Here is a 15,776-nt window from a genome sequence, read left to right as displayed (position 1 = left end):
CTCACACCCCGTCTCTCTTTTCTTTATCCTCCCCTACCCCCGTGTCAGAAAATGCCAGAGTAACCAACGTCGTCACTGTCGCCCACCGGAAACCGACCATTTCCGCCGCGAGACGCCCGCTGACATGATGCTCCACGTTTACGGTTTGATTCACCCAATCGCTCAAGAAGCTGACGGGATGCGTCCCGCCCTCCTTCGCCAAGCACCAATGGGCGGCGGCGACAGTGAAGATTGACGTGGCGCCATTTTCTGGAGGTATATGTTCGGAGGTCGGCCGTGGTAGCCGCGGTTTTTCTTTCTGCGCTCTCTGCTCTGCAATGGACGGGTAAGTGCTGAGCTCCGGGCCGCTGGCGGAGAAGGCAGGCCACGTGTGGGTCAATTGTGCTCTGTACGTTGTGTTCAGTCCGCCACAACGCTCTGGGTGCGCGGCATGTTAGCTGGGGGAGGGAGCCGCGCTCCAGGCCCGGCATGTGGTGTTGGGCTTCGTGTTGCCGCCCTGCACCTCGTTACCGGTCGGCAACTACTTTCGTATCCCCAGATGTGAAGCGGCGGTTATATAGTGAGGCAGGAAGAGAGCCGGACCGTTGTCGCCATTCTGAGCTAGCAAAATGGCGGCAGAGCTGGAGGCCGCTGCTCAGGAGACACCGGCGCCACGGTGCGGGGAGGGGGCGTAAGCTGTAGGGGGATCGGTATCAGGTATGTGGTGTCTTGTGTTGAATTTATTTTTTTCTCTCTTCCCTCTGCCCTGCTTTACACTTTTTTCTTTGCCCACTCCCCTCCCCTCTGTCCGGCATCTCCCGCATCTTTCCCACTAGTCTGCCTCGAATCCCCACCCCCGCCATTCATTCCTCCAGGTTTCTGTGCGTACAACTTTTTTGTGCAGTTTTGGTGTTGGGGGGTTGATTACGATTCTATGGGTCCAGTCTTGCCTCGATGCAGGGAAATTGCTGTGTTTTGGAAGGAGAGTTTTTTTTCTCTCTGAAGTCGGTAGGGAAGGCTGAGTTTGAGAATAGGTGTTGCTTTCCTGTGCCATATCGCTATATATTTGAAATTAGTTTGTGAACTATATAGTTGTAGTGATCTATTAGGCCCCGAGTTAAGTAAAATGTCGTCTTTATTTGCACGTTTGTCAGATTCAGCAATTCTAAAATGTTCCCACAGAATAAAACGTAATTTAAATAGTAGTCCTGAAGTTTATACTGTGGATGTGTTCGGAAGGTGTTTATCTTGAATTTAACTAGAATGAGATTGGAAGTTAGTACTGTAAGTTGTGATCAGATATTTTCTTTTCCACAACCCAGAATAGAAAATTTGAATAAAGTGGTAGAGCTACGATCACATTAGATGCATTAGTCTGTTTAATCCTCCCCTTAACGCGTAATATTGTCTTATTTTAACTGTCCTGTGATGTTATGGACGTGTCTTCTAACTACTTGTTTTTTTTCTACAGCATTGTCCAAGATATAGCAGTTGGTACAAAGGTAGGTTTTGCTTTTAATTTAGCAATTATGGTGCACCACTTAAGTAGCCTTACATGATTGATTTGTAATGTGGATTATTTCTACAGATGCACTTTACACCATATGTCTTGTTTGCATTGTTACATTTATGCTAAAGTTCTGTAGTTTTAGAACTTAATATTGGATTTAGTTTTGTTGCTCTGTCCAAGTGGAATATGAGAGCTAGTGATGTTCTACACTAACCACTTAGTTCCATTGCAAACATTGATTTCTTGTAAGGATATTCAATGTACCAACTTAATTTCGCCTTCATTAAGATTGCAAGGTTCTAGAACAAGATGCCATCTCTGGAAGTGTGACATGTCTCTTCAGGCTTGGAGTGCAGAAACTATGAATGAGCCCTTTCTTTCAGGTTGTATATAGAGCAGAGCAACTGAAGTACCCTGGTATTTGTAGATAATTACTTGTAGGTAACAGCACTCCTTAGATCCAGCAGTATTTTGTAAATGTCTCTGCTCAGAACCACTTTTTTTCTTGGTCGGTGAAAGGTCATCAACCAAAAGCAGAGAAACAGTTCATCTTACTGTAGACCAAGTACAATTTCTGCATTTGCACAAAATTCCAACATTTTCAGTTTTTTTCTCCAATTGTCAAACTGAATGGTACTGTAGAACAGACTGTTCTACATAGCCAACAAAGGCAGGCAGAGCTGGGGCCCAAGAATAGATCCAGTTAAAGCCAAATAAAAAACTGAAACCACATCAAATGGCAAGAGCTCTCCTAACCAGCTCTTCATACAAACACTGGGCTCCTGCTAGAAAACACCAAATCTGATCTAATAGAATGAAAGGACATGTTGTAAATTTTGGGACTGCTTTGATATGCACCTCCACCCCACCCGTCAAAAGCGGAACTTCCTGGCGGCCAAACATTTTAATTCCCATTCCAATGTCAGTCTATGGCCTTCTCTTGTGACAAGGTGAGGCCACCCTCAGTGTGGAGAAGCAATGCCGTCTGGGTAGCCTCCAACCTGGTGTCTCCTTCTGGTTTTTAAAAAAAAAAAACCCTCTCCACTCTTCTATTCCCCACTCTGGCCTCTTACCTCTTCTCACCTGGCAATAACCTCCTCCTGGATCCACGTTCTCCTGAGATCCACTCTCGTCTCCGATCAGATGCCTTCCTACTCACCTGCCTTCACCTCTTCTAGCTATCCTTCTTACTCTTTCCCCACCTTTTTATTTTGGTATTTATTCATTTCCATAGATGCTGCCTGGCTTGCTAAGTTCCTTCAACATTTTGTGTGTTACTCTATTAATCTATTTCTGTTTAACTTCCATATGATGTCGCTTTATAATGTGACTTTCAGTATTCCATCTCGTATATTGCTGTAGGTTTTCCTTCAGCAGAGGGTCCTATAATAATGCAGCATTTAAACTTAGTTGGCTTGATGTGGATTTGGGTTTGCAGTTGTGTACTGTTCTTTGGTATAACTAGGCTTGTGAATCCAGTTCCTCTGAGAGCAGAAGGCGCTTCAAAATAATCTGGAAGGTGCTATCAGGCAGTTCCTATTGGTTTTCCATTAATATTGAATATTTTGTATCAAGTTACTGTAGACCTCTACTGAGGCAGGCATCACTTTTCTAATGTCGGGCTCATTAATTATATTGCACTTCCATGAAGCCTCTGAAAAAGAATACTTGATGGAAGTATTTAAAAAAAACTAAATGCTACTATAAACATACTACGAATACGAAGAGCATTCTTTTTGTGCTTTCATAGTATGAAAATTACAGGCACTTCCTTTTGTCATCGTGCTGGTCAGGTTTCTCTGATTTTCATCCCATATGGAGAACTGTGCTGCAGCAAATGTGTATTTAGCATCTTGCTCAGTAAAGCACTTTTTTGGTTGGTTGGTTGATCCTGTCAAGTGCATTTAATCATTGGTGTGTTTGTTCAGTGTGGTGGTTTGTAAAAGTGTCCTTAAAAGGCAGATGCAATGAAGAGGAGGACAGAATTGAAAATGCCTCATAATTGCTGAGGCAATACCTGGGGCACTGTGAAACGGAAACAAAATATATTGGAAGCATTCAGACAGTATCTGGGGGGGGGGGTGGTAGGAAAGTTATGATTTCCTTCCACATCTACTCTCACCCTCTCTCCTGACATAGTTTTGTCAGTAATGCTGAATGTTTTTTCTTCAGATCCCGTTTCTGGTATTGTCTCTTGAATAAGATATTGAATTACATTTCTTCTTGTATTCTTTGGCCTTCAGTTGGAAAAGGTCTTGGTTATTCTTATAGTTGCAAATGCCTTGTCCCTGATTCTGAGCTAAACTGACTGGCCAACTGAAATAATCTTCTTCTTTATCATTATGCCCTAGAATATCAGTATACCCCTCCTTAATCTTATTCTCCTCCATGTCATTCTTCAAAGTCAAGTTTGCTGTCACATGCACACATTAATGGATGTACTAGTGTAATGAAAAACTTGTAGCAGTATCGCTAATTCATGGCAACATTCATGTGAAGCTGTAGAGTTTTTACACATGATCAGTCTGGATACTAAGTGCTTGTTTGATATGTGGCACTGGCTGGAAATGTAGTGGCATCCGCACCAGACTTCGAGACAAGTGGTCCTGGGTTCGAATCTGGCCGACTCCTTGCATGTTTTCCGTCCATGCTGGGTTGAGCATTGAGCTAGCAACTTGGCCTCGAAGAACAGATGGAACATGCTAAAGAAATGTCAAAGGATGCTGTCCAAGGCATAGAAAGGAATATCAACTATAGATGCAAAGTACTCATTTGATGTCTCACCCACTTCCTCTGGCTCCAGGTGCATTCCCACATTTGTGGTTATAGTTCCAGTCTCTCCTAGCTACCCTCTTGTATACATGTACAAATTGCGTTGGGATTCTCTTGATCCTACTCACCATAGACACTTGTAATACTGAATGGTAAGCTGTATCATTTTGGTCTTGAACAGAAGTTGCTCAAAGTGATTGATTTGAAAATTGGTCATGTGCTCTTTGGATACTCAGGCAGAAGATTGTTGAATGCAGTTTTTGGCAATGAGTTGTGTCCTGTTTTTACAGAAAGCTATAATTCATGGCCATTTCCTGTGACTTCTATCTCTACTAAGAGCAGGATTTTTCATTGAGGAAGTAGCTAAAATTAAGTGGAGGATTGTATGTTTTTAAAGCTATTTAAGAGGCTTTGGTTTACTGCACAGCACTCTGGACTACATTTTTTCCCTTGGTTCTAAGAGCAGCCGGTAATCAAGTGTGTGTTATGTAGAAACCATGTAGAAGATTTCTACTACATTTTGCTGAAGAGATAAATTAGGAAGTTGTTTAATAGTATGCTCTCAAATCGTCAGAAATAGATATTCACTTCAAGCTGGTTACTAGACTAATGGCTATGAAAGACATATTAAATACCTTAATGTATTTAATACATTTAAAAAGTCATGTGGCATATTCAAATTAGTTTGGGATGGTTGGTTTGAGATTTTTTTGTTTATGCTGAGATTAATTTTGCCTGAATAGCTTTTTCTGTAATTGGACACCACCCCTTTTTAGTTCTGGTTTTGGTAGCAAAAGTTTCTATTGCTATGCCAACAACTTTTGTGTACACTTTTTGCTGACTGTGAGAACAAATTTTTCTAAAGCTCTTTTTTAAATTTTGATATTCTGAAACGTACTTTGATTTTTATCTTGTCATTAAACTGGTGCTTTTTAGTTATTGGTGTTTTAAAAATGATTTGCTGGTTCCCTTTGCCGGATAGTGGAGTTTGTGTGTAGTTTCATTTTTGGCTTTGGGAATTCCCATTTTCACTTATTTTTGCAGTAGTGCTAGTATTATCTTGATCTTCCACTTGACAATTGTGAATTGAATGCTGCTGCAGGCAAAGAAGCATTTTGAGGTCTGAGTTGCAGGTCAGCAAATTTAGCACTCTGCCAAACCCAATGATTGAAGTATCTGCATTGAAGCTATATTCACGGTGGATTCAAATGGTCACCTGTTTAATCTGTAGTATTAAGGGAGATAGTAATACTTGGCACTCCAGATACGATTGAGCAGGTGTTTGGTATTCTTCTTTTTCATATTTGTAGGGCAAAATTCTGTTGAAGCCAAAAGAGGCATTGAGTGCTGCCTGGCCTTACTGCTGTTGAGCTATAATAGCCAAACTCACATCTAGTAGTGACAATTAGGGCAGTATTATATATTTGATTCTTGTTTCATGGGGTTACGTTACTCTGTCTGTTTCCTTTGTTGCCTGAATGCTCTAAGGGGAAGTATTGAATCTCCCCGCTAGTGTTTCAAAGTCAAAGCTAATATTTCAGCTGGCAGCTGGGAGATGAACCTTATCCCAGCTTTACCTGTGAGTTGAATAGTTAAATATGTCCACAGCATTACTTAAGGAAATATTTACTATTTAGATATTAACGAAGCGGTGTGTTTTATTTTAACATTCATTTGTTATGACGCTACTTTCACTGAAGTATTTGCTCTACTACTATAGATTCTTGTATACATTCAGTGAAATGGATATTTCCATTAATCAGTTGCAGTTAGTGGCTCCAACTGTAATCCTGATATCTGGTGCTGTCTTTGCCAAGTTTCATTTACTTTGTATGATTCTTGGGTTTCTGTCAGAAAATGTACTGTTAAGTAGGTTAATAAGATGCTGGTAATATACCCTAGTATGTAGGCAAAGTTCAGATTTATTGGGAGTTGATGAGAAAGTGAGATAGTTTTTGTTTGGATGTGGTGAATGACTTTTGGTCATCAACAAGGTCTAGAACAATCCATGACTATCCTGTTGCGATGGTTTGGGATGTTCCACCACTGTGTTAAATCCTTTGGAATGTGCTGAGTTTAAATTGCCTATTGAAATCTTTTCTTGGTTGCAACCTTTTAAAGAGTATACATGCTCTTGTTTACCTTAGAATAGCCAGTTCTGATTCTGTAGCTTTTCAATACTGAAGTATCACAGGACAAGCACAAATTGTTAGCCTGAAGAATTTGCCATTCCTTTTGAGTCAGTACTGTAGTTGATTCCAAGCAAAGATGTTGGAGATTTTGTGCATAGGTATTAAATGCCTGTTGCATCTGCATATTATTTAAAGTGCAATCCCATGATTTAACTTCCACTGTTTCAGATTGGAGGAAAAATCAAATCTAATGGTCCTGTTTCATAGATTTGTTTATCTAGTTGTCTAGCATTGCAAATGTCTTTCATTTGCACTTGTTTAGCTTGATTTACTGTACAAGTAGGGTCAAGGATTGGCATTTCACCATGAGCAACAACTATATAATGGCGTTCAAGACAATGTTGTTATACTCTGCAGGATTTTATCTTTAGATAACAGCATTATAATTGGCTTGTCAGGCCCAATGAGCCCACACCACTCAGTTTTATTGATGTGATCAATTAACTTACACCCATACTGCTTTGGAAAGTGGTTCGAAACCAGAGCTCTTAAAGGGAACCCATGATCACGGAGAAATTACAAACTCCTTAAAGACAGCAGTGGGAATTGAATTCGGGTCACTGCATCTGTAGTAGCATTGCACTAACTGCTACTTGAGAGCTGTATTTTCATATCTGAGGCAAGGCGTGTGTGTGTTTGTTTTTTTTTTGCATCCCAGCAGTACACGTTATGTGGGTAAGCACAGTGGACAATCCCACTTCTGGTCTTAGCATAGGAATTTGTAAGTTGTAATAGTGATCAAGTCAGTGGAGAAGTTGGTGTATATGAAAGTCTTTTCCCCTTCACAACAGACATCCTGTCAAAGACCATTTTGGTATAATCTTCCAAACTCGAGTGCATCACATTTTTATACACTTACAAATTAAATACAATTTTTACAATGACAGTGACATTGTTTCCTTTGTACACGTTTACACATTGTTCAAATACCTTTGCTGGGACAAGTTAATTCACATTGATGGTCTAAAAATTTCTAAAGGGCAGAGTACCCAGTCGTCCAAGGTTAATGTGAGGGTTGACTCCCTGAGTACACTAATATCCCAACTACGTTGGACAGCAATTTTTTCGAAAGCATTGGTTCCACAGAAATGTTTTGTGGTTATGATAGACTGTTGGAAGATGAATACAATTTTAATTTCAGACTGCTTGTATCACATAACAAGAAATGTGCATTTAATTGCATAGCAGTGCTGACACTTTGCATAGTTCAACTTAGCTAAAAATGTTGATAATTTTGATTTGTGCTTGGTGTCTGAGGCTTCTTGTTTAAGTGTATAACAATGATCAGCCAGCATTGGTGCTTTCTATTTACCCTAATACCGTTTCTCCATGACTGCTAATGGTGCAAGGATTTGCAGGGAAGAAGTCTAAATGGGAAGACAAAATGAATCTTTAGTGAAATGTTTTGTAGGCTTGGAGTCTGGTGCTCTGAAGTTGCCAAGAAAATTTTCAGCAACGTCCTTGAATATTTTCCATTCGATTTTCTCCAGTCCCTGCTAGAATTTCTTAAAATTGCCTGTCATTGATGACCCATTTGATTTGTGGACCAGCAAAGTGCCTTCCTTAAGAGGAATTGATTGTGTGGATGGTCGGAGGCTTTTTCCTAGGACTGAAATGGCTAACATGAGGGCACTTTTAAGGTGTTTAGAAGTAGGTACCAAGGAGGTGTCAGGTAAGTTTTTTTACGCAGAAGGTGGTGAGTGCACGGAATGGGCTGATAGCAACAGTGATGGAGGCTGATACATGTAGCTTAGAACAATAGATGGCTATGGGTAACCTTAGGTAATTTCTAATGTATTGTGCTGTAGATTTTCGATGTTTCTGTGTTTAATCTTGGCCTCAGTTATTCCAGGAAGCATCTGTCTCAAATATCGAAATCCTTCATGGAAATTTTTGTGCCTGGTGACAATAGATTCCATTCTTGCCTTGAACCCAGTAATTCTGATTTTGCCTTTGACAAATCCAAGTCTCTGACCTGGTCATTTAACTCAGATTGAGTTATCAGATGAGGCTCACTCAACATATAGGGTTCAAGATCTGTAAGAGAGTCATTTTCTATTCCTGGATCGTGCGTCATGGCATCTTCGTCTGCCTCCTTTAGACTCCATGTCTCTGGTGACTTCGGTACTGGGAGACTATCATGTGGCACAGGTGTCACGGTTGAACAGAGCTTGGGCTTTTCAAAGGCTCGTAATAAACTTAGCTAACAGCATGTGACTCTGCATTGCATGGATTATGGTGAGAAGGCCACCTTTAATATGTCTTGGTTGGGTATGATTTGGGTTCAACCAAACAGGAAAGCTTAAGTGCTCCGATGAGAGAATGGAAATTGTGATGAATGCTGTGTAGATGCTACCTGTGCAAAGTTATCATTCCCCAGGAAAAACAGACCTTGCACTGCATAACATTTAAAGTGGAAGTACATTTACAGATATTTCAACTTTAACCCAAGTTAAAAGAAAAAGGCCCATTGCAGTTAAATCAGGCTGAATGTGCACACAAACTGTTGGAGCTTGTTACTGTAGTATTTTGGGGTATCGCTTTACTCAATGCTGAATTCCCATCACCAGCCACAGGTCGAACTTCCCTCAAAGAACATCACGAACAAACTGGTGAATTGGTGCTTCCTTCGTGAAACCATTCGTCAGAAACTGCTGAAAAAAATAACAGTAGAACCTAACAGCATAACAATAGAAATACAATTTTAACTATGGCGTTACATCCTCCCCCCACCAAAAATAGTCATGTCCTCATGACTTTAAGCCTTCGAACTTTTAAGTCTTTTGAACGAGCCTGTGGTGGCCAGTGCTAACAGGTTTGTTGTTGTGTGCTGGGGCAGTAGGCTGAGGGTAGCAGACACCCAACAAAATCAACAAACTCATTGGTAAGGCCAGTGATGTTGTGTGGCCATCATATTTGACTTACCAAAGTGAACCACCTCACACTTATCTGGGTTGAACTTCATCTGCCAGTTCTCAGCCCAATTTTGCATCCTATCAATGTCCCGCTGTAACCTCTGACAGAACCTCCACACTATCCACAACACCTCCAACCATTGTGTCATCAGCAAATTTACTAATCCATCCCTCCACTTCCTCATCCAAGTCATTTATAAAAATCATAAAGAGAAGGGATCCCAGAACAGATCCCTGAGGCACACCACTGGGCACTGGCCTCCATGCAGGATATGATCTGTCTACAACCACTTTTTGCCTTCTGTGGGCAAACCAATTCTGGATCCACAAAGCAATGTCCTCTTGGATCCCACACTTCCTTACTTTCTCAATAAGCCATGCACGAGGTACTTAATCAAATGCCTTGCTGAAATCCATATACACTACATCTACTGCTCTATCTGTTCATCATTGTGTTTAGTCACATCCTCAAAAAATTCAATCAGGCTCGTAAGGCACGACCTGCCTTTGACAAAGCCATGCTGACTATTCCTAACCATATTGTGCCTCTCCAAATGTTTGTAAATCCTACCTCTCAGGATCTTCTCCATCAACTTACCAACTACTGCAGTAAGACTCACTTTCCCTTTCTTGAATAAGGGAACATCATCTGCAATCCTCCAACCTTGGAAACCTCTTCCGTCCCCATTGATACAAAGATCATTGTCGGAGGCTCAGCAATCTCCTCCTTTGCCTCCCATGGTAACCTAGGGTATATCTCGTCCGGTCCCGATGGTTTATCCAAGTTGATGCTTTCTAAAAGCTCCAGCGCATTCTCTTTCTTAATGTCTTTATGCTCAAGCTTTTTAGTCCACTGAAATTCATCCCTACAATCGCCAAGGTCCTTTTCTGTAGTGAAGCAAGGTATTCATTAAGTACCTCACCATCTCCTGTGGTTCCATATACACTTTTCCACTGTCAGGCTTGATTGGTCCTATTTTCTCACGTTGTATCCTCTTGCTCTTCACATACTTGTAGAATGCCTTGGTCTTTTCCTTAATCCTGCTCGTTAAGGCCTTCTCATGGCCCTTTCCGGCTCCTAATTTCATTTTTAAGCTCCTTCCTGCTAGTCTTATAATCTTCTAGATTTCTTTCATTATTTAGTTGTTGTTTTTTTTTTTTTTTGAACCTTTTGTAAGCCTTTCTTTTCTTCTTGACTAGATTTTCAACAGCCTTTGTACACCTTGGTTCCTGTACCCTACTGTCCTTTCCCAGTCTCACTGGAATGTACCAATGTAGAACACCACGCAAATGTCCCCTGAACATAGAAACGTAGAAAACCTGCAGCGCAATATAGGCCCTTCAGCCCACAATGCTGTGCCAAACATGTCCTTACTTTAGAAATTATCTAGGGTTACTCATAACCCTCTATTTTACTAATCTCCATGTACCTATCCAAGAGTCCCTTAAAAGAACCTATTGTACCCACCTGCACCACTGTTGCTGGCAGCCCATTCCACGCATTCACCACTCTGCGTTTTTTTTTAAACTTACCCCTGACATCTCCTCTGTACCTACTTCCAAGCACTCTCATGTTAGCCATTTCAGCCCTTGGAAAAAGCCTCTGCCTATCCACGTGATCAATGACTCTCATTATCTTATACATCTCTATCAGGTCACCACTCATTCTCTGTCACTCCAGGGCGAAAAGGCCAAGTTCACTCAACCTATTCTCATAAGGCATGCTTCACAATCCAGGCAACAGCCTTGTAAGTCTCTTTTGCACCCTTCTCCTTGATGTCCCTGATACTGTTGGGTGGGCTATTAAAAACACCCAGTAGAGTTATTGACCCCTTCCTGTTCCTAACTTCCACCCTCCATGACTTCCTCCTTTTCTGCACCCGTGGCACTATTTCTGATCAGCAGTGCCACGTCCCCACCACTTTTGCCTCCCTGTCCTTTCTGAAACATCTAAAACCTGACACACTCAGTAGCCATAACTGCCCTGAGCCATCCAAGTCTCTATATTGGCCGCAACATCATAGCTCCAAGTACTGATCCAAGCTCTCTGCTCATCCGCTTTGTTCATGATACTCCTATTATAATAGACATATCTCAAACCATCAGTCTGAGTGTTTCCCTTCTCTATCACCTGCCTATCCTCCAATCTTTCAGCCAACTGCCCCTTCCTCCCTCTTTTTGGTTTGGTTCCCATCCAGCGATTCTAGATTAAACTCTCTCCAATAGCTTTAGCAAACCTCCCTGCCAGGATATTGGTCCCCCTCGGATTCAAGTGCAACCAGTCCTTTTTGTACAGGTCACTCTTTCCCCAAAAGAGGTCCCAATGATCCAGAAATTAAATTCATCCTGAATTAGTTTGACAATTAAGAGTAGATTGAATGGGAATTAGATTGGATCTGTCCTGCTCTTTTTGTGTAAATAGAGCTGGCCAATTTCCACATTGTTGGGTGTTTGATTTGGTACCTGTATTGACCATAAGACCATGTGATGTAGGAGCAGAAGTAGGCCATTTGGTCCATCAAGATCTGTTCCACTATTCAATCATGTGCTGATCTAATTCTTCCAGTCATCCCACTCCCCTGCTTCTCTCTCTCCCCCCCCCCCCCCCCCATACCTCTTGATGCCCTGGCTAATCAACCTAATCAGTGACTTGGCTTCCACGGCCGCTCATGGCAACAAATTCCACAAGCTTACCACCCTCTGACTAAAGTAATTTCTCCATATCTCTGTTCTAAGTGGACATTCTTCAATCCTGAAGTTGTGCCCTCTTGTCATAGATTCCCTTACCATGGGAAATAACTGTCATATCTAATCTGTTCAGGCTTTTTAATATTTGGAATGTTTCTATGAGATTCTTCCCCCACCCCCACCCCAACCATTCTCCTGAACTTTAGGGGATACAGCCCAAGAGCTGCCAGACTTTCCACCCTTTCATTCCTGCGCACAATACTCCAAGTGTGGTCTCACGAGTAGCTATAAAGCCTCAACATCTCATCCCTGCTCTTACATTCCATACTGCTAGAAATGAATGCCGACATTGCATTCGACTTCTTTACCTGGAGGTTAACCTTTAGGGTATTCTGCACAAGGATTCCCAAGTCCCCTTGCACCTCTGCACTTTGAATTCTCTCCTCATCTAAATAATAGTCTGCCCATTTACTATTTCCACCAAAGTGCATGATCATACACTATCCAACATTGTATTTCATTTGACACTTCTTTGCCCATTCCCATAAATTATCTACGTAGCTCTGCAGGCTCTGTTTCGTCAACACTACCTGTTCCTCCACCTATTTTTGTATCATCGGCAAATTTCGCCACAAATCAACTAATTCCCTGTGGAACTCCACTGGTAACTGGCAGCCAGCCAGAATGGGATCCCTTTATTCCCACTCTGTTTTCTGCCGATCAGCCAACGGTCCACCCATGCTAGTAACTTCCCTGTAATTCTCTGGGCCTCTTATCTTGCTAAGCAGCCTCATGTGAAAGGCCTTGTCAAAGGCCTTCTGAAAATCCAAGTACAGCACACCTGCATCTCCTTTATTCACCTTGTTTGTAATTTTGTCAAAAAAGAATTTTTTTTTGTATTGGATCAACTTGGCTAGAGGGAAAAACTGGTTCTCGGTAATAACAGCTGGAATACTGTTTGTTCCCAATTACTGTTGCAATACCCAGTACTGCATGCACATCAAACCATGAAAACATTTTTTAATCAAATAGCGATTAAATCATGCCATGTCTTTTGGTCCTATAGGTTTTTTTCCCAGGGATCCAGAACATTTGATTACCTACTCAAGTGCTTTTGGCATTACTGCATGCATTATCATTCATTGTGAACTGTGTGCAGCCTCTTTGAGGTGGCTGCTTAATTGCTTATTTTTATTCTTTCAAGAAATGTGGACTTTGCAGGATGGCATCCGTTAGTCATGTGAGACCATGGATCTGCGCCTGGAAAGTCTTCAGTCTCCAGGGTGCAGGCATGGACAAGGTTGTATGGAAGACCCCAGCAGTTGCCCATACTGCAAGTCTCCCCTCTCCACGACACCAATGTTGTCCAAGGGAAGGGCATTAGGAAGGGCATACAGCTTGGCACCAGTGTCGTCGCAGAGCACTGTGATTAAGTGCTTTGCTCAAGGACACAACACGTTGCCTCGGCTCGGGCTTGAACTCACGACCTTCAGGTCGCTAGTCCAATGCCTTAACCACTTGGCCACATGCCCACTTTGCAGATGAGGCAGCTTTTAACTGCACAGTCCATGAGTGTATATACCCACGATGCTGTAGGGAGTTCCAGGAAATTAACTCAGTGTCCTCGAAGGAAAGGGGAAAAACTTGGTTAATTGGTTTAATATTGCCACAAACACCATCTTGCAGTGAAAAGCGTGCCTTGCATTCTGTTCATAACAAAGCAATACATTTCAACAGTGCATTGAGACAGTATAATGCAAAACAATAGGAATGCTGAATAAAGTTAGTTACAGAAAAAGTACGTGGTGTCTTCTGACCAACAAGAGGGAAAAGGGGAGGGAGTGGGTTTTTGATTATTCTAGCTATTTTACCAGGGCAGCAAGAAGTATGTACAGTCCATTGAGGTGAGGCTGGTTTCTATGTTGTGCTGAGTTGTGTCCACAATTGTCTGCGGTTCCTTGCAGTCATAGGTAAAGCAGGTGCCTCACCAAACTGTATTGCACCTAGATAGGTTGCTTTCTATAGCACATCCATGAAAATTAGTAAAGGTCAAAGGAGACGTAGCAAATTTTCCAAATGAGGATGTTGTATGGGGTGGACAGTAACACCAGGTGGTGGCACACACCACCATTCAGAACGAGATGGCAGGATTGTCGAGCTTTTGGTTATGGGTCACTTAATTGCTGCAAGCAGATTAGCACATTTGATCCTATAGTGCAGTTACTCCATATTGGCACCTTTATTTTACATGTCCATTGCTATTCCTAGTGTGCCCTTCGGCATTCGTTGTAGCACAGGTTGTCTCGAAGATTGATTATGGTGATTGCTTGATTATAATTGGTAATGGATTAATCATTCCATGCCATTGTTGATGTGTACATTTTGGGTGCTCAAGGGTCATGTCTCATGGGTGCCCAGTGATCTGCTGAATCGAACTCATTAATTATAATTGTAGTACCTCATGATTCATTATCGTTTGAAAAGCATTTGTTAGGAGGAACGTATAGTATGCTTCTGCAGGGCTACAGAAATACGGGGTACCATTATTCCATGTTCCATGTAATGGTTCTGTTACTTGGAGAACTATTTCCTGTTTAACCACTACTTTTTGTAGGCTTTTCTGTATTTTGAGGGTCCAGGCAATGAATCCATAATTGCTATATCTGAGCATAGTTCTGAGGCATTATTTGGCACTCGTTGGCAGCCAGCTTCAAATCTGCAGAAGTAGGGGTTTTGATGACGGTTTGTAGACTTGCTTACTTAGCACTTGGTTGGATAAAATGCCTTGTTTCAATATCTCTGCCTCCTGTAGACATCAATGCCTAGGCCATTTCTTTTAAATCAAACCCATATGTTTGCTGTAGTATGCCCTTATCCAGAGAGTTAATGTTTTGAGTTTTCTCAGTGAGGGATCAACTTGTACACTTATAAATGCAAACTACAAAAAATATTCAGCATATCAAGGGGAAAATTTTTACACAATATTGGTAACTTTGCATTTACAAAATTTGCTAGTCTAAAGTTCAAAGCACATGTATTATGAAAGTATATCTACATTATACAGCCTTAAGATTCATTTCCTTACAGGCAACAGATAAGAAACCCAAAATAATCCATTTTAAACTTTTTTAAAGAAGTCCAACAAGCACTCAGTGTACAGAGAGGTGGGGAAAAGACATTATGCAACAAAAGTAAGCAAATAGCATTTAGAACAAAATTAAAATCTCAGATTCTAAGCTCAGAGCAGGTCCACAGTCTCAGTATAGTGAAGAGCAGAGTAAACGTTGCTGAGCAGCGGGCAGAACTGGCCCAGCCCTCATTTCTGATCCTAGCACCCTTCCTTTTTGATCCATCTGGCCTGGCGTTTAACTCGTCCAAACATAGGGTCATTCCTCGCTCTAAGACCCAGGCCCTGTTGCATCAATGTGCTCTGTGCCTGGACCCTGACACCACATTTCGGCCTGTGCCCAACCTTTGCAAATCGGCCTGGTGCTTAGATCGATCAAGCTTCAGTCTGTATGTGGATGGACCCCAAATTTCCTTTGCCTCGCACGCCCTGGCTCTGTTGAATATGCCTCGACCTTGCTCCGACTTTGCATTCTAACACCACACCTTTGCTTGTCTTTTGTTTGCGATGATCATTTACAAACTGCCAATAAATTGTTGCTTGTCCTTGGCCGCGCTCCCTTGACACCATATGAAACAATAGTAAATTATCTT

The 15,776-nt window shown here is 41.7% G+C and overlaps 1 protein-coding gene across 7 annotated transcripts in view; it reads left to right on the top strand.

Annotated features, from left to right (window-relative positions):
* Positions 1-172: 172 nt before the first annotated feature.
* Positions 173-15,776, top strand: part of LOC140188122 (polypyrimidine tract-binding protein 1-like) — a 37,230-nt gene continuing 21,626 nt past the window's right edge. For 5 of the 7 annotated variants that reach the window (XM_072244097.1, XM_072244093.1, XM_072244091.1 and 2 more), the window contains exons 1-2: positions 219-325; positions 1,451-1,481. In XM_072244097.1, the coding sequence (XP_072100198.1) occupies positions 318-325; positions 1,451-1,481 (39 nt within the window). In that variant the 5' untranslated portion in view covers positions 219-317. Of the gene's footprint in view, positions 326-1,450; positions 1,482-15,776 lie in introns of all 7 variants that reach the window. The other 2 variants (XM_072244098.1, XM_072244094.1) reach the window with 2 other exon arrangements.

The sequence above is a fragment of the Mobula birostris genome, chromosome 26 (genome assembly GCF_030028105.1).
Source record: "Mobula birostris isolate sMobBir1 chromosome 26, sMobBir1.hap1, whole genome shotgun sequence".
Lineage (NCBI taxonomy): Eukaryota > Metazoa > Chordata > Chondrichthyes > Myliobatiformes > Myliobatidae > Mobula > Mobula birostris.
This window is presented reverse-complemented; position numbering and strand designations above follow the sequence as displayed.